This window comes from Orycteropus afer, unplaced genomic scaffold (assembly GCF_000298275.1).
Source record: "Orycteropus afer afer isolate SDZICR_OR568_19922 unplaced genomic scaffold, OryAfe1.0 scaffold00245, whole genome shotgun sequence".
Lineage (NCBI taxonomy): Eukaryota > Metazoa > Chordata > Mammalia > Tubulidentata > Orycteropodidae > Orycteropus > Orycteropus afer.
In genome coordinates this window covers 1,205,597-1,231,156 of record NW_006921832.1, presented here as the reverse complement: position 1 = coordinate 1,231,156, position 25,560 = coordinate 1,205,597, and the positions used below count along the sequence as shown (strand labels likewise).

Below are 25,560 nucleotides of genomic sequence, written 5' to 3'. Positions count from 1 at the left end.
GGGGCTGGCGCGGGATCGGGCAGTGTTTCGTTCTGCTGTGCATGGGGTCGCTATGAGTCAGAAACGACTCGACGGCACTTAACAACAAAAACACAGAAGAAACTTGAACCAAATCAACTGAATTTATTATCCAGTTTTAACTACTCTTTCTGACACAATGCCTATGCTTAAAATGGATTAAGAAACTTTAGATAATAATGGATTTTAAAATTAAGCCTGTTTCTATGAGGTTCACAGTCCTTGAAACAGTCACAATATCTTGAATATTAATAAATAATAACCTAGGTTTGCTTGATAAAACCATGCTTCTTCTGGTTCTCCATTCTGAATGGCTCTGGAGGTTTCCTGAAGCCAAGTCTATTTCAGGCAAAGGCTGACCTTCCTTGGGGAAACTAAAACCTTCAACCTGATGAGGCCACTCAAACTAAGGTGAGCAATCATCCTGGTTTTCTCATGTACCAGGCCCACTGTATATCTATTTTTCTGGACCAGTTATTAATAATTCCTTCTTTCAGTCTTAAAAATGTCTATCTAACTGTAAGCAATAAATCATATGGTCATTCTACCAATAGCCATTTAAAAAAAAAAATTTTTAAATTCTGAGCTACAGCTATTTTATTTTCCCTTTAGGAGACTAGGGTTCTTTCAAGGGGCCAGCAAGTCAAATTAAGTTCTTCACCAGCACACTGAAAAGGCCTCAAGAATGGATTAAGCCATCAGAATGGATTAAACCAAACTAGACTATTTATACTCTTAAGAGCTGTGGTAATGCAGTACCTAAGGCATTTGACTGTTAACCAGAAGGCTTGCAGTTCAAACCCACCAGCCACTCCACAGAAGGATTTCCATAAAGATTTACTGCCTTGGAAACCCAATGGAGGTTGCTATGAGTTGGTATGGACTCTATGGCAGTGGTTTTTCTTTTTTTTGTTTTTGTTTTTCAGTTTTTTGTCCCTTAAGGCTTCCTTGGCCTATTTTCTCCCTGAAGTAGAAAAGTAGAACCTGGTTTAAACTGACACATTTAGAGAGATGAGCAATGTCTCCTGGAAAAAGAGTTTATGTGGAAATTCTGATTCTGTTCTCTTCACTGTTCTAGCTATGCTACGGACCCTGCCTACCTTTTATTACTGATATCTTCCAGAAATCCAGTTGCTCTGCCATGTATTCTTAAGGCCATAGACACCACTGCTATTGCACTGATTCTGACTCCTAGCAACCCTATAGGACAGAGCTGAACTGTCCCATAGTTTCTAAGTCTGTAAATCTTAATGGCAATAGACTGTCTCATCTTTCTCTCACAGAGCAGCTAATGGGTTCAAACCACCAACCTTTTGTTTAGCAGCCAAATGCTTTAACCACTGCACTACCAAAGCTCCTCCAAAGACACCAGAAGGGCCTATATCTCAAAATTAATTCCAAGAGTATTTGATCTCATTGTACCCATAAAGAAATCCAGAACTGATTGAGATGTATATGCTTAGTAAGTCTATTCTATAAGGATGTAACAGTATCTAACATAAATTAATGTATTCTGTGTATACAGTCATGTGCAATTTAGTCATTCCAGTAGCACTGCTAATGCATTAAGGAGCCCTGGTGGCACAATGGTTATGCACTTAGCTGCTAAATGAAAGGTCGGTGGTTCAAACCCACCAGTCACTCCACGGGAGAAAAGACTTGGTGATCTGCCTATATAAAGATTAAAGCCATTGTCACTGAGCTGATTCTGACTCATAGTAACCCTATAGGACAGAGTAGAACTGCCTCATAGGGTTTCCAAGACTATATAGTCCATGAGCCACTCCACAGAAAGAAGATGGGGCAGTCTACTTCAGTGAAGATTTACCACCTCAGAAACCCAGAGGGGGTCTCTACAAGATGGAATCGACTTGATAGCAGTGAGTTTGGTTTGTAATTTTTATGGAGGCAGATTGTTGCATCTTTCTCCTGTGTTGTGGTTGGTGGGTCTGAACCACTGATCTTTTGGCCAGTAGCTGAGTGCTTAACCACTGTGCCACCAGGGCTCTTTCCCATAAAGACTATAGCCTAGGAAATCCTATGGGGGCAGTTCTACACTTGTGGTAGTTAAATTTTTGTGTCAACTTGGCTGGGCCTGGTTGAGTGGCTGGGCAGCTGAATGTGGTATTCCCCATGATGAGACTACTAATCAACTCCATGGTGGAATCTACTGTGAGCAGCTGAGTAGCTGCCTTTGGGTATGTGGTCTGCTTCCCATATATAAGCAGGAGCTTTGGGAATGGTTTCTAGCCTTTGGCACGCTTGGGCCCTGCATGTAGCTGTGTTGTTGCTCAGCAGCCTGCTATGCTCTGCTGACCTTGGGACTTACAGTGGACTTAAGTTAATGGCCTGCCATGTGGATTGGTAACATCGGGACTGTGCCTTTTTACTTGCCAACCTTGGGGCTTCTTAGCTTCAGCAGCTAGCAGCTGTCTGAGTGAAGAAACACCTCTAGCTCCAGTGGGCCGGGAGCAGGAGCCAGAGCTGGACCCCAAGGTTGAGGGGCTTTCACCCAGCCCCTAGAGCCTGGTAACTTGAATTTGGACTTAAAGCCTCCAAATTGTAAGAATAAACTCCTGTTTGGTAAGGCCATCCCTTTTGTGGTATATTTCTTGTCAGAGAGGCACTAGGTAACCAGAGCAACGCTGTCCTATAGGGTCACTATGAGTTGGAATAGACATGATGACACACAACAACAGCTAATGCATCTACCCACTATTTCTCACCAGCACATTGAGATAGTCAAGTGTGTCATGACATTTGGTTTTACTTGCTGAACATTTAAGAGAATAGAAATTTAATTATCTTGACAGACCAAGTAAACTTTCACCTTCAAGGTGAATAAAGAGGAGATATGGTCAAGAGTTGTCTTCTCCCTGCCCAACACACCTTAGTGCTTCTTGTCATGTGTCTAGTCTGATTTCCCATTCTTCTTTCTCCTCAGTGATGCTTATGTTTCTCTTTAGGACCTTAATGACTTTGTGCCTGAATCTCGATTATAGATCTGATCCTGATTTTTCCTCTATAGCAAAGACACCTTAATGCTGCCACATATGTGAGTGTCAGTAAACTGCAATTAAAATAGCTGATGATAATAAAGCATCTCTCCTTAGAAACAATCCTCCTTAGAAAATGATTTGCACATATTGTGTGTGCACCTATTTTTAAGTCTCAGATCCCAGGAAGTACAGGTATCTCCTACTTTTTGAAAGTTTGCTTTATGCTAGTTCACTTTTACAAAAGAACTACATCAGTACTTGTTTTTGCTACCTGAAAGAAATCCAAAGAGGAAAAAGGCAAAAAGTGGAACTAGTGTTCAGCATTTGTTTTGCAGTGAGCTGCTGAAGAGGGAACGAGCATGGGATTGCCAGCTCCTTGCCCAGGAAGTACACTCAGCAACTCAGCATCAAGTCCTCATAGCTTTGAACTGTGTCTGTGAACATATGTTAGTGTTATTTTAGGTTTTATGGGTTATTTGGTATGATTTAGTAGATTACTTTTTGGGTCTAGGAACATTAAAAAATTTTTCCCGTATAAATTAATGGTAATTGCGTCTTCACTTTACACCATTTTGGCTTATACAAGATTCCATAGAAATGCTCTGCTTTTGGATAGTGGGGGAAATCTGTACTTCTAATACTAGCAACGAAATGGTTTCTAAGAAGTCTCTTATAGAAATATGGCATACATCTTAACATCACATACAAGGCAGTTCCTGGAAAATTAAATGGCTAAATTCTATCAATACTTGTTTAAAGATGCCTATTAATCAGTTGGACTATCATATTAAAAGACAAACTTATAGGCAGGCACATTCAGTTGAAATTTTATTATTTCCCTATCATTGTTGTGGAAAATTCTCATTAACAATAATTTCTTATTACAACACCTTCACATTTCTTATGTATTCAGAAGTAGGTTGACTTTTACTGAACCACAAGTAATGGGTGTCTCTGAAGTTTTTACTCTTTATCTCTTTTCCCACTGGTACTGAACTTATTTTTAATATAGCTCCCATGTCCCACTTCCAAGTCTTTTCCCCACACCACTCCAAAGCAATCAGCTCAAGTCTCTTTGGGAAAGAGAATGTTCTAGTGAAAAGGATAATTAAAGACATTATTTAAAGTAAAAAAAATATTTATATTAGAGTATCCTAAGTGGATTTTTATATTAAAATAGACCTTAATAAAAGTTCTAATTGGTAAGCTACTTCCGGCAGTAACTTTTTCTTTCAAGATGACTTCCACTACCATTACTAATCAATTGTTTTCAGTAAGGCAAACTATCTGGTACAATCTGCTCCAATCTTAATTGTCATCGTTTAAAGGCAGAATCTGACAACAGTATCTAAATGTGACACGTAAACCAAACATTTAAAAATAAAGTCCTAATTTACTAATGCCTTTTGCACTTATTTACCTTCAATTCTGAGCAATCTTCAACTAGAAGTAGCTTCTAACCTTTTAGCTTTACATTTCTCACATTGTGCATAGTCCATCATCTGTAAAAACTCATTCATCAAGAGCCTTACAGATTAAAGATCTGTAATACAGAATGTTCACTTTTATGATTTATGATATGAATACTTGTCTCCTAAAACTAGGCCTCTTTGGAGTGATTTGCTTCTCCATCAATTTCCAGGTAACCGGGAGGCTACCTGGCTCACCTCACTAAAAAGGGTGAAGGCTGTACTGGGGTTCCCACACTTCAGGACATCATCCCATCAGAGGTGCAGAGCAGAAAGGTGAGGACAATACAGCCAGATTTGGGTGTTACCTCGATGGCCAGCTGAAACTGCTCATGTTCTCGCTGTAGTTGTTCTGCTTCAGACAAAGAGCTGGCATTGACCAGGCTGGCACTGAGCATCGACTCCCCGTTGCGGATCCATCCCAGGACCTGGGGAGTTAGGACAAACACACAGGTGAATAGCTTTCCACAGCCTCCCTACAGCTGCTGCCTTCTCTGATGGGTACTTCAGTCTGATAGTCCATTGCCTTTTGCCCATAGCTGGAGAGAAGAAAGAGGGTCTGGATACTTAAAATGGTTATCTTCCCAGTTGTGCCTGGTACCTTGTATCCTAAGGTAATTATTTTGTATACCAACCTCATTCCCAGCTTTGAAGACTCTTTCCTACCTTCATCACCCATCTGTTCCAATTTCCTTACCTGTTGTTGTTGTTGTTATGTGCCATCGAGTCGGCCCCGATTCATAGCGACCCCTCCTTGGGTTTCCGAGGCAGTATCACTACGGAAGTAGGATTGCCCAACCTTCCTTCCGAGGAGTGGCTGGTGGGTTTGAACCGCCAGCCTTCTGGTTAGCAGTCAAGTGCTTTAGCCACTATGCTACCAGAGCTCCATTTCCTTACCTACTTAAGTTAAATATTTGCTTTATCTGATTGAATTGATGCATTTGCATTATGGTGCTGGCAAAGAATACTGAATATACCACAGACTGCCAGAGGAATGAACTAATCTGTTTTGGGGGAAGTACAGCCAGAATGTTCTTTAGAAGCAAGGATGGGGAATCTTTTTCTCACATACTTTGGACATATCATCAGGAGGGATCAGTCCCTGGAGAAGGATAACATGCTTGGAAAAGTAGAAGGTCAGTGAAAAAGAGGAAGACTCTCAATAAGATGGATTGACACAGTGGCTGCAATGATGGGCTCAAGCACAGCAGTGACTGTGAGGATGCTGCAGGACTGTGCAGTGTTTTATTCAGCTGTACACAGGGTTGCTATGAGTCAGAACTGACTCAGTAACACCTTACAACAACAACATTGTCAGTAAGGTGCTAAAGTTCTTTCTGGAATATAGAATGGTATACATAAATAAATTTTATCTGTTGGCTTTTTTTTTTTTTTAAAGGCCCAGTTCAAATATCAACAACTTCTTGAAATCTTCTATGACTAAGTGTTCCACTTAGAAATAATTTCTTCCTTACCTAAAACACCCATACCATTTTGTCCTCACCACCTTTGTGGCACTCACCACAGGCTGACTTGTTCAGTCATTTTTTATCTATGTTTCATATCTCCCCTTAGAATGTGAACTACTGACAGGTTAGGACAATATATTTTAATCTCATACAGTATCTAGGACAGTACTTTCTATGATGAGTGTGAAGTAATGCTTTTGAAAGAGTGAATAAGCATCTATGGAAAATCCCCAAGTACAGCTGAGCAGTGAGTCCACCCTCCCATGCCTTGAAAAACAGCCAAGAATAGACAGATTTCAGTTTTGGTAGGTAAACAAATCAAAGGAAGGAGAAAAGAGGGAAATAATAAGAAAGACAGCATGAATAATCCACACACTGGATTGTCAGAGAAAGGGCAAGTGGGTTATTTTTGACTTAAATTATTTAGAAGCTATGACTAGGCTGAATGCACTATCTAGGTGACCTTAATGAGTACTGGGGAAAGGAAACCCAGCTAAGGAATCTTAGAATAGAAGGAGAAACAACTGACACTAACTGGCTAGACAGGACTAGGTAAAATGGAAATGGGGTAATCATCAGCTGATAGAGTCATCACAGATGATCAAACTGAATATGAATCACATATTCAGGCTCTGAATATCCACCTTGTGTCTGATCACCAGAAAATTGCCAGATTTTTTTTTTTTATTAGTGAATCTGAGAGTTTGCTTGAAGAGGAAATAAATATTCTTCTGAAATTTCAAGACCAGTAAATACCATTCATCTGCTGTCTCAAGGCAAAGGAGAAGACTCCACAATATGTTTCAGATTTGCCTTCAGATTCTTTTTCTCCCTCCACTTCCTCAAGTTGCCCAATTAGAAAACACTAAGCCCTCTCTCTCCTACTCCTTAACTCTCATAGGCATCTCTCTAATTTCCTCCCTGGGTGGAAAATGACTGATGCCATATTGTGAAAGGATAACATCGGGGCATATATCCCACTGAAGCCAGGCTATTTGGATTGAGATGTTAATTCACGGCCAGTCTGGCAGACTGTGGATGAGGTGCCAATCTGTAAAGCAATTAGTTGCAGGAAATAACTGCTTAGAGTGTTATGTATGAAATTTCTGATGCCACTGGTGTGCTGTAGATGGCTGGCTAACAGTGCTAATGATTTCCAAAATCTGTCTATAACTTTGGGTACATGCATATGCAGATTACATGCCCAAATGCTTCATATCAGAGCTTACAATGTTTATTTTTGAATTATGTAAGCCCTTCCGCCATGATTAACTGCATTTTGCTTGGTTCAGAGATTCATTTGAAGGTGTCAGAGAAACATTTTCTCCATGTGCATCACAAATAAATGTGTGTGGGGACAACTAACTCCCTTGGGCCTCCTAATTCTTGCTGGAATGTTTTTCTACTTTCAGCCAACTGGAACCACCAGTTGTAATTAAGATGGTAGAGATCTCCATTTTACCAGCTTTTCCATTTGGAAATATCACAGGCTCAGTCCTCACTTTTCTCATTAAGTCATGCTGTTTATAAAGGCATAACAGGACTCTAAACTGGGACCGTGATTTCAGGAAAATGAAAATGCATGCTTATTTATATACATGGCTCATATCCCAGGACAGGACTCATCTCTATGGATGGGTTAGTCCTGGGATCAAGGCTGAAAGTACAGAAAGAGCACAAAACATGAAGTCAGAACAACCAGCCTTGTAACTTTACCTGGAAAAATCATTGAACTCCTCTAAGCCTGAGTTTTTTTTTTTTAACCCCATCTGTAAAATAAGGATAATAGTTCTTTCCCTTTCTGTATTATACAGTTGATGCAATATACTGTAAAGCTTGATGATGATGATAATGATGATGATGTTGGCAGTGGTGGTAGTGATATTTAGTTTTGGAGCAAAGTTGTGATTTTTATTTCTATCTCTCCCAATGAGAAGAGAAAGAATTATAAAGTTACATTTTATTACAGTGTTTCTATGTATACCTGATAAATATAGGTGCTGTAGCTGTTTTGTTATCATCATTCTTTGTACTCTGACCAATAACAACTCTTGTGGGTAGACTTTACTTTTACTAGGGTCCTTTATTTTTCTGGTTCACAAAACTGGTTTTTTATTCTTCTGTAAGCATCCAAATATGTGCAAGGTAATAGATGTCCCTTTGAGGATAAGGTGTGCCTGATACAAAATTGCTTCATATGCATACAAAACCTGGACAATGAATAAGGAAGACTGAAGAAGAACTGGTGCATTTGAATTATGATGTTGGCAAAGTATATTGAATATACCATGGACTGCCGGAAGAACAAATTAATTTTGACTTTGAAGAAGTTCAACCTGAATGCGCCTTAGAAGTGAGGATGGTGAGACTTTCGTCTCATGTGCTTTGGAAATATTATCAGGAGAGACCAGTCCAGGGAGAAGAACATCATGCTTAGTAAAGGAGAGGGTCCGTGAAAAAGAAGACCTTCAACAAGATGGATTGACACAGTGGCTCCAATAATGGGCTCAAACAAAGAAATAATTGTTGAGAATAGTGCAGGAATGGGCAGTTGTTTTGTTCTGTTGTACGGTGGGTCACTTTGAGTTGGAATGGAGTTGATGGCACCTAATAATAACAATAGAGGAAATAAAAATAGTAAAAATGAGAAAATGTTGGTTCTACTAATCTTGAGCTGTGTGACCTTGGAAACATCATTTAAAATCTCTCAGGCTCAATTTTTTCATCTTTCAAATGGGAGTACTTTCCTTGATTAAGTCACAGGATAAAGATGAAATAAAATAACATGAATGTATTTTGCAAATCATAAAATGTCTATCAGTCATCTGATCAGTCATGTTGATCAGTCACCAGTCAGGTAAACAACAGTTTACTTGACAGGTTAGATGATCTTTAAAGGTTACTTCTAAGTCTAACATTCCATCCTTCTTTCAAAATTCAAAGAGTATCCCTTCTGGTAAAATAGTTTTGTAGAAATGAGGGACTAAAAGAGTATTGTCCCTTTGGAATTTAGAAGCTGGGCTAGAAATTCAGCTCAGTCTGGGCTAATAAGAGGAACTGATTATAGAGATCTAAAGCTTCCTCAGGCCATGGAAGCTTAGATAACTCCAAATCAGAAGACCCAATTTGGGTAACTGGACATGGATACCCACAAATGACAATACCTTCTGTCTTGGTTCTCTAATGCTGCTATAGCAGAAATGCCACAAGTGGATGGCTTAACCAACAGGGATTTATTATTTTACAATTTAAGAGGCCAGAAGTCCAAATTCAGAGTGCCAGCTCTAGCAGCTAGGTAAAGGCTTCAACCTTGGGCTTCAGGTCTGCCTCTTATTCCAGGCCCACTGCAGCTAGAGGTGTCTTCTAACTCAAACAGCTAGCTGTTGGCTGCTGAAGATGACAAAACCAAAGTTGGCAGGTAAAATGGCACAGTTCTAAGATTAGCAGGCAATATGCTAGGCAACTGGTGACTTGGCCAAATGCAGGCTCCAGATGTGCTCAGAAGCTAGAGACCTTTCTCAAAGCCTCTCCTTATATACTGAAAGTGGGCCATATCCTGAAGGCAACTACTTAGCTGCTCACACTACATTCTACCATGGCAGTAATTACAATCTCATCATGGGAAATAACTACATCCAGCTGCCAGGCCACTCAGAACCATGGCCCAGGCAAGCTGACACATAACCTTAACTACCCCACCATCTAAGCTGGGCAAGCCAGACCTTATAACCATGTAGGCTGGGAAAGCCATTTTTATATAGCTGTGTACTCAAGGTCATAGCTACAATAAAGTTATTAGGTTGCACTCCAGGCATTTATCTCTAAGGCTTGCTGTTGCAGATGACTTATAATAAGGCAGAATTATTTCTGAAACTCTCAAAACAACAACAACAACAACAACAACAAAAAGCCCAAAGAGTTGATTCCAATTCTTATTGACCTCCATTGGGTTTCTGAGGCTATAAATCTTTATGGAAGTAGATTACCCCATTTTCCTTCCACAGAGCAGCTGGTGGGTTTGAACCACTAACCTTCTGGTTAGCAGCCAAATGCCTTATCCACTACACCACCAGAGCTCCATCTGAAACTCTAGCCACAGGAAAAATCATGTTTCTTAGGTGGTGGAAGGTAGTTAGTCATATTTCCAGTTTCCCTTAAAGATTGACAGCCTTGGAAACCCAATGGGGTTCACTATGAGTCAGAATCAACTTGATGGCAGTGAGTTAATTCTAGAGCTTCACAATTTATGAGATTGTACGTGCTCATCTGTCATGGTGTTGTAGACTATGACCATATGTACTCTCAATTATATCCATTTTGAAACAAAAAGATAGTATTTGTGCTTTTTGTTGCTCCTCTTTTGGGTTTACTTCAACTTCTCTATAACTTTTATATACCATAAGTACAACTTAACAAAAATATGAGGACAAAGATAATATTTTCTCCTTTGTTTTGAATGTCCATCTTGATCATATGCAAATTTTGACCATTATTTGGTCAAAAGATGCAAATTAAGCCAATTTCTTTAATAGACAAGTATGATTTCTTTCCCATAGCTCAAAGCTCTGACATCTTATAAATTCATTTTGGCCCACTTTTTGCTAAATGCACTGCTCTGTATAAATACATATGAGAATTTACTTAATTTTATGCCCCTTAAATAGGTTTTTCAAATGTTTCTGAATTAGATGTGAGGTCATCTTCACTGGGGTAGTAATTCTCTTGGAAAGCAGTCAGAGCATTCTGTGGGATCTCAGAGAATAATTTTTCTAGAAGAAAGGAATATTTGTGTGGTCTAGGGTCCTGAATGACAGACTATAATGAGAAGAGTGATTTTCCTTCAAAGTCTACCATTTCTCCAGAGATGTTTGGGCCACTCATCTCTGACACAAAATCCTATGAAATCCCTTAGAAAATCAGTTGGATTAATCAATTTCATTGTTCTAAGTAGTTTAAAATTTCTGTGGCTTTCTCACTCTTCAAAGCTTCAGTTTAATATAATTGTGGTATAATTTAATTTAAGGTTATGGTGGTCACACGGTCAAATCTAAACCTTTAATCTTTGAGCTCAAAAGAGAGCACCATATAATAATCACATTGTTGTCCTTTCTCTTTCCATCCCCATTAATGGCATTTCAATTAAGTTGTCCTTTTTTTTTTTGAGAGTATATTCAAAAATGAAATTCTCAAGCTGGTGTCTAAAGTTAGCTTCACTGATCAATACTGACATCTAAATTAACTACCTCTTTCAAAGTGTCAACAGCTTCCAAATCAATATTTCCTGCTCCACTAATTTCTATCAAATGGAAATGCCTTCTCTGAAACTGGATCAGATGACTCTCTAAAGAAGACCCAACACTGACAAGAAAAACAAGTCTGTCTAATGAGGCATGGTGGCTGAACCAAGCAGCAGTCTGCTGGCATCTCAAAGGGCTGCTGCCATTCGCAATGGCCTTCACTGGTTTCCTAAAGACTTTGACTCAAACAATCACGTACAGTTTTGAACTATAGGTCCACTCTGTATCATTCTCACCATGGTGGGGAAAAGGAATTTTCCTATCTACACAGAAAAATTCTTTTATTGTCCTCAAACTTATGAAATACATATAGACATTAGTCAACCATGGATTATTCAACTATGGATTCTCTACATTCCATTTGACAGATCATCCTATCTCCCCTCTCAAAAAGAATGTGTACTTACAGAATGAAAATTCATTCCCATTTAATATCAGCCAAGAAAAACACAATTAGGGAGATGACTCTACTATTGATGCTGGAACTAAATAAATACATAACCAGAAACAAAAGCAAAACTATATATCTTAAATCATATAAGAATGATTTTCAGATTATCTGTTTTGTTTGGATTATCATCCTTGACATCTTCCACTGGCAGAAATAAACAAGTATGAACAGCAGAGGAGAACTCAGATGACCTGCTGGAACCCCAGTTGACCTATCAGATAGGAGCCACTCTCCATCAAGCATAAGTGCTACTGAGAAGGTCAGGGGAATCCCAGACTATGTTCTGCTTAGAGAGCTTTCTCCCTATTTCTCCTGAAATCCCAGAACAAGAGTGGGGTCCAGCAGAGGCAAATTATAGGGCTTTTTATTTAGGAGGCCTGGGCTTACGTTAAAGAGCCTTGGTGGCACAGTGGTTAAGTGCTTGGCTACTAATCACAAGTCTGGCAATTAGAACCCACCAGCTGCTTTGTGGGCGAAAGATGTGGCAGCTTGCTTCCTTAAAGATTTATAGCCTTGGAAACTTTATGGGGCAGTTCTACCTTGCCCTAGAGGGTTGCAATGAGTAGGAATTGACTTCACGGCAATAAGTTTGGTTTTTGGTTTTGGGCTTAAGTTTCAGCTAACTAGTCAAGAGGCCCAGGGGGAGCACTAACCCTTATGTTGTCTCACTTTTCTTATTTGTAAAGTAAACATAATACCACTATTCCCTGGGGCCTCATTTTACTCTTAAAATGATATCATAAAAGAGAAAATACTTCTCATATGAGAAGAAAAGTCTATTCTTTCTTCCTATCATTACTGCTTTGGGCCTGTTAGGATTTTGACCATGTCCCAGTGAATAACATGTCTCTCCAGAGATTCAGGTGTGATTCCAATGCAATTAAACATAAAACAACCTACATGCAGTGTGGTGATCAGGCCTTGCCCGGGGCTCAGTGGTTTCACTGAATATAGATCTTTAGCACAGCGTTGTGGGCTCTGGCAAAGCACTGGTTGGAAGAGGAGAAGAATGGAGAGGATCATTTTTCCCATTATGATAAAAACCCACTGCCGTTGAATCAGATCCAACTCATAGCAACCCCTTCTTGGGTTTCTGAGGTGGTATCACTACGAAAATAGATGACCTAGCCTTCCTTCTGAGGAGTGGCTGGTGGGTTTGAACCACCAGCCTTCTGGTTAGTAGTCAAATGCCTCAGGCACTATGCCACCAGAGCTCCCATTATGACAAATAACAATATAATAAACAGACAAAACTATTAGCAAAGAATAACACGAATATACAGGACTATGCAATAATGAAATTTAAAAAATGTTATTTTTGTTCCCTCTGCTAAATTATAGGAGCTCTGGTAGCATACAAAAACAATAACAACTGGTAGCATAGTGCCTAAGGCACTTGACTGCTAACCAGAAGGGTGGCAGTTCAAACCCACCAGCCACTCCTCGGAAGGCTGGGCGATCTACTTCCGTATACTTCCATAGTGATACTGCTTTGGAAACCCAAGGAGGGGCTGACTTGATGGCACATAACAACAACAACAACAACAATGCTAAATAATTAGACTTAAATCAAATCCAAAAGCTCCATCAGCCGTACTGTACCTAAGAAAAATGGCTAAAAAGAGAAGGATGCTTTCTTGCTTAGGATATTTCAGGTGAGGCTCTGCCTAGAGGAAGCAGAGGATGGGATTGCTGGAACAGCCTGAAGCAGAAAGGAGTAACCTCTGAAGTAATATGGAGTCTGCTAGGAAAGCCTTCTGAACTTGTGGACAGTGGGGTATTGTGTTCTTTCCTCAGGGTGACCGTTGTGTGATGACCTCTCTAAGCTTCAGTGACCTCGTCTGTAAAATAGAAATAATATGTTTCAGAGAGTGGTTGTGCAGATTGATAGAGATGTGTGTAAGAGACACATCACACTCATTAAATGGAACTATCATTATATTTTCACTTCTTCAAACTCCACTTTTTCCAAATATGAAATCCCCATTCATTATGTTAATAATAATTATCACTTGATCTGTTCATAAAATTTAAAAAATGTGCCACTGGCCATTATGTATCTGTTCCTAGAGGTTGAATGCTCAGTGATATGGGTATGTCCTTTGACAAAATGCCTGCTATAGTGCCTCATGAAAATAAGATTGATTGTTGCTTTTTTAAATCCACTTTAATAGGGAAAGAAATTTTTCTTATAAGATCCACATACAGAATGAAAATAACGATGGCAACTGCTACTACTTACTGACTATAAACTATGTATCAGGCACTGTACTAGTCAAACAAAAAAACCAAACCAAACTCACTGCCGTGGAGTGAATCCGACTCATAGCGATCCCTCCTTGGGTTTCTGAAGTGGTATCTGTACAGAAGTAGATCGCCCAATCTTCCTTCCAAGAAGTAGGTGGATGTATCAACCCTTAAGATAAATCCTGGATATGTTTATTGAGAAAGAATTTGTATTTCTCATGGACAGTGTACCATGATCAAAGATGGAAAGGAAGAGGATAGATTCACTTTTTTGGGAAAAGTCTGGAATGTGCTCCTTAGTTTGTTATGAGAGAAATCACGTCTTTGTAGTGTGAGTCATTGTACCAATGGGTCTATTTGTAATAGCAGCCTACCTTTCAGAAACTAATACAACCAGGTCTTTAATCTATCTGAGTTCTCTTAAGTAAAGGCATATACCTGTGGCTCTGTTTGCCTCATGCCATACCAGAAGCAGACCCCATGCCTGGCTCAGCAGGCTAGGAAGCTCAGGCTGGAGGTAGAAGGCAGGTTCACCTGTTTGACCTCTGCCTGGAGATGCCGCAGTTGAAGGCACTGCTCTAGCCGTTTATGGGTCTGCTCCGCGTTGAGCTCCAGTTCATGCTGCTTCTCATGGAGAAATTCCAGAAGCTCTTGCACCTGGGCTGCTAAATCAATGTCTTTCTCACAGATTAATTCAATTCCTGATGAAACCAAAAAAAAAAAAAAAGCAAACAATTACAAACCAAGTAATACAACTAGCGCCCAACTTATGATTGGATTACATTCTGATTTCTTTGTAAGTCAGTTCTGATACAAGTCGAATACCTCTTTTTTTTCCCCCCATTATTATTGCTTTTTATTATCATGTATCTGATATTTACTACTATTTGGGGGTTGGCTTAAGAATGATAATATCAGCAAATTACACACTGCAAACATGTATGTAGTACAAAACAAAAACAGATGGTCCTAAGTGCAGTTCGGTTTGACGTAACTCGAGTATGTTGTAAGTTGATGACTAGCTGTACTGCAGCTTCTTAGTTCTGCCCAAATCCTTTCCTTGCTTTTCATCCTGTAATTTATGACCTAATACAGCAGTGGATCTGATGCTGCCACCTTGTCTGCGATGCTGACAAATAGGGACCCAACCAGCAAAGGGGTTTAATCTCAGTACTCCACCAAGTCAGCAAAAGGTAGTGTATTTCTATGGCGCTATCGGAAGGAAGGTTGGGCAATCCTACTTCCGTAGTGATACTGCCTCGGAAACCCAAGGAGGGGTCACTATGAGTCAGGTGTGACTCGACGGTACACAACAACAACAACAACAATCAAACCAAATGGAGTCCACAATCTCAATAGTCTTTCCTTTGGAACACTTCCCCATCACTCTGACTCATGCCATGAGCAATTCCTCACCACTGTCACCACCATCACCACTACCAACATAGTGGCAGCATACAGTTGGGGGAGTATAAGGAAAGTCTGTACATGTTATAGAAAATTCATTTCTAGAGGCAAAAATAGTGTTTTATATAAGGACAATATAGTAGAGGGGGAAATTTTTTTCTGGCGTTGTATGGTAATAATTTCACTATTATTTCATGTTTATTTTTTCTGTAAGTTTCATAACTTCAAGTCCCAGCTCCTGAAATATCTGCAGGAGACACAGAAACGAACAACTTGTTCTTCTGGCTGCCAATTCCCTCTATTTACTATATTCAATTACCAAGGGGATGAAATGTAGAACATGTTCTTGAGTGAAATAAAAAATAATAGAAAAAATTCTACCTTTGCAGTGCTCAGCACAGGGGGATGACCCCTAGGTCCCTATGTCTATTTTCTGGAAATGTAATTTAAGATCCATTTGCAGAGGATAAACTCTTCCCTACTTCCAGCCAAAATGTGGTTTGATTCCAACTTCTTTCCATTCTGCCTGTGTCTCTGGTGTTGAGTACGCTGGGCTTGGGCAAAGTTTATTTCTAAATGAGGCTCATGGCTCAACCCTAACACCAAAAAAAAACACAAAAACCCAAACTCACTGCCATGGAGTCGGACCTGACTCAGCGACTCCTCCCTGGGTTTCTGAGGCGGTATCACCACTGAAGTAGATTGCCCAACCTTCCTTCTGAGGAGTGGCTGGTGGGAATTCCTTATGCTACACTCAAGTTGCCAGAAGGCTCTGTCATGGAGTTTAGTTAGGGCTCAAGGCCACATAGCTAATAATAAAATGTTACATTGTTTTCCTTTGTTGTCAGGCCTAGAGGTACTTAACATTCTCAAGGAGAGGGGTAGCTGTGGTCTAGGGTAAAATTTAGGTATTCCTGGCTCTGCTGCCTATTTTTGTCATGTATTTTCTACTGTTTGTGTGTTCTTGACCTACAGTCTGTCTCAGATGGAGAACATCTTTTCTCTTGTCTCCTCCCCATTCCTCTGTGTTACTCGCTCTACACAACACTCAGTTTAGAAATGACAAAGACCTTTAATCAGGTTTTCAGATCAGTGTTCTCAACTCTGGCTGTACATTAGAATCACCTGATTAGTTAAAAAATCTGAGCCCACTCCAGACCAATTAAGTAAGAGTCCCTGAGGGGTGGGGCCTAGACATTGGTATTTTAAAGAAGTGCCCCAGGAGCTTCTAACTAAGTAACCAGATTGAGGATGGTTGTTCTACATTAAGGTTCCTTTCCCCTCCCAGGCCCACATTCCTATTAACTCCAGAGTGGCTTTCATTTTGGAAAAACACCAATCTTTGCTTTCCTTCTATGGCACAAGTAAAATTATCTGTAGTCTGTTATTTTTTACCTACATCTGTTCTACCCACGCTGATGTTCATTCTTGATTAATTAAGCAAACATTACTGAGAACTTGCTATGTGCAAGACGGAACCACTCTGCCAGATGCTGAGACAGTAAAGAGGAGGAAGAAAGAGTCCCTGTGCTCATGCTGTTGGAGAAGCTACGGGAACGCAAATAACCCCAAAGGACTGTGGTATGTGCTAGAAAGAATATCAGTATAAAACATAAAAGCAGCCAAGCTTTACTGAACTCTTATCATGCTTATCCCATTGCATCCTCCCAATGTCCATACTTGGCCTTAAGATGCTATTTTTCAGAGAAAGATGAGGCTTAGAGAGGTTGGGTAACATGCTCAAGGACACCCAGATAGTAAGTGGTGTTGCCGGGATTCCACCCCAGGCAGACTGCCTTTGTGCATCTCAATACTTTTAACCTCTAAGCCCAAGGAGAAAAATAGTCTCCAAAACATTTCATTTAATTTTAGAATTTATGCATTTTCAAATGCTGAAGCTAGGTTCTTCTCAGGCACAGTAAATTTTAAACTTCGATGCTACAGACTCCAAAGAGTTTTCATTTAAAAATGCTGTATAAGAGAGAACGTGATGCTTCAATTAAATCACAAAAGCAATATAACCACAGGATATTCAACTCTTGTCTTATTTCTCAGACACTGCATCACAAGGAAAAAAAAAAAAAAAAAACTCACTGCCACTGACTCATAGCGACCCCTCCTTGGGTTTCCAAGGTGGTATCTCTAGTGGCTAAAGCACTTGACTGCTAACCAGAAGGCTGGTGGTTCAAACCCACCAGCCACTCCTCAGAAGGAAGGTTGGGCAATCCTACTTCTGTAGTGATACTGCCTTGGAAACCCAAGGAGGGGTCGCTATGAGTCAGGGCCAACTCGATGGCACATAACAACAACAACAACAACATCTCTACGGAAGTAGATTGCTCAATCTTCCTTCCGAGGAGTAGTTGTTGGGTTTGAACCTCCAGCCTTCTGGTTAGCAGTCAAATGCCTTAGGCACTATGCCACCAGAGCTTCTTTATTCCTCAGGGCAAGGGTAAAATTCACATGGTCAGATTTCAGTGAAGAAAAGACTCATCACAAAACCAATGAGGACGGTTAGGCAGCAGCATGGACAGTGAGAAACAGAAGGGGGTTTGGGAATCAAGGCTTATATGCCACACTGAACAGAGAAGAATCTAAGGTCTAAATATAAAGAAAAGTGACTTCCAAAGTCAGACTTCTTGATGGTGGTAGAACTGGCCCTTGAATTCAGCCAGCCTGTTTTCTGTAACTTAGCTCCTTCAAGCAAAACCTGCCACCTCCCAAGTTGAGGCTCAAAAAGATAATTGTGTAATGAGGAAAGAACATGGGAAATTAAGAAATTGTTCCTATTTTGCCTTCTATTCCTAAGGATGGCATTGATTTAAGCAAAGGCTTTTGCTCCAGAGTTGTTGGCACACGAGAAAGATTTAGCAGAACCTGGCTCAATGTCTTAAACTTTACACTTGAAAATAAGTATATGGAAATCCCATACTTCCCTTTACTATTGTAAAATCATAAGTTCTCAGTTAATTTAGCATGGAGGGCTCAATACCAATCAAACTCATAATTTTGCCAACTGTCCTTTTTCTAAGACAAGGTTTATTTTACCTTTACTCTGAATATGTTTATTAGCTATACATTGCTAATGCCTGAGCCATTTATTGTCTCAATCAGTGTCTCTGAAGTCCTGCATTCCTCAGCCACCTGGAGGCAAGGCCCACCCTATGTTCTTCCCCTCCACCCGTCTTAAGCTCTGGTGTGCCTCTGTCCTCTCTCTTCCAAGTCCAGAGATGAGATACCTCCTCTGCAGAACCAAGCGTTCAGCTAAAGACTGGCAATGGATTCCCTGAGACCCCTGGGTCCATTCTCTCTGAAGCCTCACAGGCTACCCTGTACCGAGCAGTAGCTGTGGTAGGAGCAGGGGAACAGCTAGTCTCAGCAGAGAGGACTGAAGAGGCCAATCAAGCTCATCTCCTAAACAGGATATTGTGGGGGTAGATAGCCCATCTGCCTGGGGGTGTTTTCACCCACTCAGCCCTCATGGTTAATGTGGTCGCCAAGTACAGACAACCCACAGTTACAAGCAGTCCTCAGGGACTGCCAGCTCCCAGAAATCTTTTTATTACCATGGATACTTGGCTTTTGGACAGAGGTTGGCTTGCCCAAGGCCATGCCAACACTGAGGTATAAGTGCTTAAGGTCTCCAGAAACAGGCTTTCACTTACTGTTGTTGTTGTTGTTATGTGCCATCAAGTCGGACTCAACTCATAGTGACCCCTCATTGGATTTCCAAGGCAGTATCACTATGGAAGTAGATTGCCCAACCTTCCTTCCACGGAGTGGCTGGTAGGTTTGAACCTCCAGCCTTCTGGTTAGCAGTCAAGTGCCTTAGGCACTATGCCACCAGAGCTCTTCTCACCTATTAGACACATCAATTCTGAGAGATAAAGGTGAGCATTCCTGCATAGCTTCTCTGTTCTAGCTTCTCAAATACCGTGTCTGCATTCACACAGTACCATGGTTCCTAGTCTTGGCTGGATGTAACCATCTACAGTGAGAATTATGAGGACAAGCTGCAGTGCTAAACCCTGCACCTGTAAGGTTCTCAGTCACAGAGAAAGGATCACTGTCTCCCAGACCCCCTTCCCTAACAAGGCCTTGAAAAAGTATAGGCTGTATCCTAGATCACTGCTTCTCAAACTTTAATGCACACATGAATCAATTGGAGATTTTGATAAAATGCAGATTCAGATTAATAAGCCTGGGATTCTGCATTTTTAACCAGCTCGCAAGTGACGCTGGTGCTGTTGGTCCAGGGACCACACTTTGAGTAGCAAGGTGCATCAGAATAACCTAGAGGGCTTACTGAAACACAGATTTTTAGATTCTACTCCCAGAAGATTGTCTAGGGTGAGCCCTAGAACTTGCATGGCTAACAAATTCTCAGGTGATACTGACACTGCTGTCTGGGGACCACACTTGGAGAGTCACTGCCCTAGGTCATTCCACAGATGTCAACTCTTGTGATTTAATTATCATGATGAAAAGCAGTGGTTCTCAGCCCTAGTTACACAGTTGAATCACCTGAAAAGCTTTTTGCTATTGCTCAAGTCCTATCCAAACCAAAAAACCAAACCCAACTCACTGCCATGGAGTTGATTTTGACTCATAGTGACCCCCACTGGGTTTCCAAGGCTGTATATCTTTACAGAAGCAGACTGCCTCATCTTCTGTGGAGCAGCTGGTTCGTTTGAACCACTGATCTTTCAGTTAGCAACCAAATGGCTTAACTGCTACACTACCATATAGCTCCTTCAAGTACTATCCAGACTAGTTAAATTGGAATATCTGGAGATGAGGCCTGAGCATTGTCATTTTAAAAAGATCCCCAGATAGAATGCAGTGTGGCCTTTCTTGGGACTGTGCTGTATAGAGCCCACACAGCTACAACCAGGCCTGTGTCTCATAGGCAACTTCAGCATATGGAGAACACAATAAAAATCAAAGGAAAGATTATGCTGACAAAAGTGAATAGAAATAACTAGACTGTCACTGCTAATTGTGTCTTCACTTAGAAGTGAAGTTCCTTTGAATGCTAGTATTTATGCTTTCAGGTCATCAAAAGAAGCACAGTAAATTAAAGTTTAGTATGATTGCTAAGGTCTCCCTGACAATCTTATAATTTTAAACATCCTTCATGATCAAGAGGGATATGGACCAACAGTGTTTAAAGAGTTGATGGCCTAAGCACCTGTCTGCCTTGTTCTGGAGGGTGGGGAAGCTGTATTTAGGGTAGTACGAGGGAGGGAGGACAATGTGTGTGGTTTGGTTGGTAGAAGTTCTGGGTTCTAGCTCTCCCTGGATTTGCAACCAGTCAAGTGACTTCTTTTCTCTGGCTTCAGTTGAACTTGGGGATCTCTAAGGCTCTTCTAGTTCTAGCACTAAATGACGCTTTGAGGAGTGGCTGGTATAAAAGTAATAGCTCAAGCATATGTCAGACAAATATTGAATGAATCCTGAGCAGGGAAGAGAGTCAAAACTGAGTATCACAGCCATATTTTTGAAAGGTTATAAAATTATATGACCTTGTCATAATTTTTTTTCTGCACTTCTTATACCTACCCACAGACCACTGATAAAAAAACAGGACTCAGAGGAATAAACTGGAGACAAGAAGTAAGCCCTGGGGGTGGAGGAACTGGTGGGGGAAGGTGTGTGTGTGTGTAGAAACATCTGCACATTTGAATATAGTTCACATGACTGTCTAACTGTTTCTGGAGCCAACCTGTTTGTTTGTTTTTCCAGGCCATCATCATTCTTTGAATCTGGGCAAATTTCCATCACTAGTTCTCCCATTCTTTCTGCAGCACCAGGAGACTCTGGTCCCATTCCCATGTTTACTTCATATGGCCTAACCAGCCAATCTTAAACAAATGATTTCAGCTCTCATGGCTTCCGTTTATTTTTCTTTAAAACGAGTAAAAATATCTCTTTCTATTTGTAGAAATAAAGTAAATTGACAGAGTGGAAATACTTGTTGGAGGCAAGCTGATACTCTCGTTTCTATCACCTCCCCAGTCAGGAGAACAAGAGAGGTCACCTACCTGAGGCCTGTACCTCCATAATGTATTGGTGCAGATCCTGGCCCTGCTGAATGACCTCAAAGGTCATGTTGTTCATGGCTAGCTTCCGTTCTGTGTGGCGCTGCAGTCGCTGCTCCGCCAGTGTCAGATCCTCTGTGTTGAAGTCATTCATCTGCCGGAGCAAGTCCTCATTCCAGGCATCTAGCTCTGCTGTCACCTGTGCGGGAAGGACCATCAGTATAGGCCCCCTGGACTCACAAGGGACTGCAGTGTCAAACCTCACCAATTCCAAGCCTTAATAACTAGTCTGCCCCTCTGACCAGTCTTTACTTCATATCTCTTTGACCCTTATGCCATGTTTAAGCTACACTCTCATGCACACACTTACTCATGGCTTTAAAGTGTTCTCTACAGTTCCAACATCTATAGCAACAGCAAAGGAACAGCAGTAAACATGTATTTGGTGAATTACATTTTACAAAATTTTGAACACTCCATCCCATTCAATCTCCAGCAAGGTAGGCAGATCCATATTACAGAAGAAGAAGCTGATTCTTAGATAGATGTAGTGAAACACATGCAGTAATTTTTCCAAAGTTCACCCTGCTAGTGAGGAGCAGAGCTGTGAACAGAGCTCCGTTTTCTACTGACCATAAAGACTCTGTCCACCATCCTGTAACTACTGCTTTCAAAGTATTTCATAATTGGACCAGTCCTCAAAAAGAAAATATCTAGTAAGAGAGAAAAACTGAGGGCTGGAGAAGCCTGGTGAATGGTTCAAGAGCCTGTGGACATCAACCCAAATACATACTGGTCGCCACTGAGTTGACTGCAGCTCATGGCAACCCCATGTATTCAGAGTGGAACTGTGCTCCACAGGGTTTTCAAGGCCATGACTCTGCAGAAGTAGACTGCCAGATTTTTCTTCCAAGGCACCTCTAGGTGAGTTTGAACTGCCAGCCTTTTCATTAGCAGCCAAGTTCTTAACTATTCAGTCCACCCAGGGATGCAATTCCAGTTTCCATGTTCTATTGCACAGGATTCTCTCACTGTTACAAAGGATGATGCCTGGAAATGGTGACTGAACAATTGCTATCTGTGCATTCCAATGTAAATGAATAGCACACCTCAAGAAATCCTCTCAATAGATTATAATCTATTTAGAGGCATTATTGATTCTAATGATGACTGAAGCATCCGATGAATGAAAACATGGCCCTAATATGAATTTGCTAGGTGTTCCTTGCTATACATCTTAATTCATGTGATTTCTCTCAGTTTGCTGCATAAAAGGACTGCCTTTCAATCACAATCATCCAGAGTAGGAACTCAGAACTACTTACAGAATTGAATAATAATTCCACCTGATATCTTGGTCAAACTGAAAACTTTTCTAAAGTGGATTTTTCAGATCTATTATCCCATGTTACCCTGACAACAACCCTGTGAAGGCAATAACATGGGTACAGTCATCTTTTTTTCAAGATGACGAAATCAAAGTCTCACTTTAGGTCACAAAGCTGCAGCCTGACTGCAGCAGCCTAAGCACATACTCTGGAGCCCCAGTGTAGTGTTTTTCATGATGCCAGGTCTCATCCCTGCTGGTGTGTCACATGGCCTTCCCAGTTACCAACACTGCTTCTCCAGGAACACCAGGGGGCAAAGGAAAAGTAGAAGACCAGCTTGTGGCAGCTGGAGATGGCACTCTTATGTCCTGTGCAGGTGTCATTCAGACTGGGGTGGGAAAGACAAGCTGTATCTTACAAGAGGCTGTCTGCAGCATAGTGTTTTGGTCTCTAGCACTGCTCTAACAGAAATACCACAGGTGAATGGCTTTAACAAACAGGGATTTATTCTCTTATAGTTTAGGAGGCTAGAAGTCTGAGTGTAGCATGCCAGCTCTAGGGGCTGAGTGGAAGCCCTCTGACCTTGGGCTTCAGCTCTGCCTCTTGCTCCTGGCCCACTGAAGCTGGAGGCATCTCTTAACTCAGACAGCTGCTGGCTGCTGAGGCCAACAAACCCAAGTAAAATAGCACAGTCCCAAAATTATCAAGAACATGGCAGGCCACTAGTTCAAACCCAGAAACAGTCTCAAGATCAGCAGACAACTCAGCAGGCCACTGAAATGAAGACTCAGCCAAATGCAGGATCAAGATGTGCCAGAAAGCTCAAGACCTTCTCAAAGAAAGCACCTTCTTATATACTGAAAGCAGACGACATCCCTAAGGCAGCTACTTAGCTGCTCACAGTAGATTCTGCCATGGAGTCAATAACCAATCTCATCATGGGGAATAACTATACCCAACTGCCCAGCCAAGATGACACATAACTACCACAGAGCAGGATTCCATTCTTTTGGTTTGCCAATAGTACATTTCTTCAAGCATAATATAAACAGATGAAAGTGTAGCTTCTGTCTTTGAAGCAGAGGTGGGAGAACGGTAAAAATGCCACCTTCACTGCCCTAGGCTCCCATCATGTGTCCTCATGTCTTGTCAGGCCAGCTCTTAGGGATCCACTGAGCTCAGCAAGAATGGCCAATATCTACTTATTGTGGGGAGTCCCTGGGGATCTGGGAGCCAATGGGAAAAACAAGTTTTTGTTGTCGCCATGTCTTTTGAAAGTATTTCATTCTTTAACATAGGGAAGTTAAACTGAGGGGAATAAGAAGTAATAGTAACTCATCTTTATAGGATTAGTCCTATAAATATATTTCCCTTCTTGTATTTTTAAAATGAGGTATAAAATATATATAATAAGATACACCTCGGAAGTAAGGTTGGGCAATCCTACTTCTGTAGTGATACTGCCTCGGAAACCCAAGGAGGGGTCGCTTTGAGTCAGGGCTGACTTGACGGCACATAACAACAACAACAACAACAACACAGATTTTAAGTGTCCAGTTCTATGAATTTTGACAATTTTATACACCTGTGTAACCATCACTCAGAATGAAATACAGAACTTTTCCATCACCCCAGGAAGTCCACTTACACCCCTTGCCAGTGTATTCCCCCCACCCTCTCAAAACAACCACCTTCTGATTTCTATTACCATAGATTTTGTTTTGCCTATTCTTGGATTTCATACAAACGGAATCATACAGTACTTACAGTTGGCCCTCTGTATCCATACGTTCTACACTGGCAGAGTCAACAAACCATGGATCAAAAATATTTAGGGGTGAGGGAAAAGCAATTAAGTGATCAAAGCAACCCTCAAAAGCTAAGAGGGAGTGCAAAGTGCTATTTACAGAACATTTACATGTTATTAGGTATTATAAACCCTTGTCCCTCCTGTCAGTCTGATGAAGTCCTGACCACCCTTCAAAGTAAAACCTTTTGCATGAAGAACTTCATGATAATCCCCAGACCCAGATTATTTTTCTCTGGCCTATGATTCAACAGTGAGAACCAGACTTCATCTCACCTGCTTTGGTCATGTGGTCAGAAGGGACCATTCCTCGGAGAAGGATATTGTGCTTGGTAAAGTGGAGGGACAGAGAAAAAGGGGAAGACTCTCAATGAGATGGATTCACACAGTAACTGCAATGCTGGGCTCAAGCATAGCAGGGATTGTGAGGATGGGGCAGGACCAGGCAGTGTTTCATTCAGTTGTACATAGTGTTGCTGTGAGTTGAAATCAACTCGACAGCACCTAACAACAACAACGTCACTTGACATGGGACATGGGTTAGTTTGTCAATATACAGACAAGACTGTGAAAAGAAAAACCTTCACCAGGTGATTTAACTCCATTTGGTAAAGAAATCTGGAGAGAATTTGTTCAGGTAAGAAACTGGGGCCTGAACCAAATAAATGAAAGATGGAACACAAGGGGCCTATAGGGCATTCAGTTTTCCAACATACATTATTTTGCTTTTTCCTTCCATTCAATTAGCTCCATCTCAGTTCCTGGCCTGCTCAGTTCTCCTGACTCCTGTGGCCTATATCTCCCACACTCTCCTGAGTTAATTAGAGTTTGGGATATGATGACCTCTTTGAGAAATACATTGGGGGGTATTTCTAACAATACTCTAGAGACATAACTACTATGGAAATCAGAGAAGGAGCTAAAAAAAAATTTAGAAAGGATAAGATGCAGTGAGAAATAGAAAAATAAACCCAAGATTTTCCTGCAAGATGAAATCCACCCAATCCAGTGTTTTGCTGCCCCAAAC

At 41.0% G+C, this 25,560-nt stretch overlaps 1 protein-coding gene across 1 annotated transcript in view; it reads right to left on the bottom strand.

Annotated features, from left to right (window-relative positions):
- The window catches only part of KALRN (kalirin RhoGEF kinase), a 1,074,930-nt gene that overhangs the window by 404,327 nt on the left and 645,043 nt on the right, over positions 1 to 25,560 (bottom strand). Inside the window, exons 14-16 of the mRNA XM_042782122.1 lie at positions 21,402 to 21,597; positions 14,485 to 14,651; positions 4,795 to 4,914 (exon numbers count right to left, since the gene is read on the bottom strand). Of these exons, the coding sequence (XP_042638056.1) occupies positions 4,795 to 4,914; positions 14,485 to 14,651; positions 21,402 to 21,597 (483 nt within the window). The remainder of the gene's footprint in view (positions 1 to 4,794; positions 4,915 to 14,484; positions 14,652 to 21,401; positions 21,598 to 25,560) is intronic.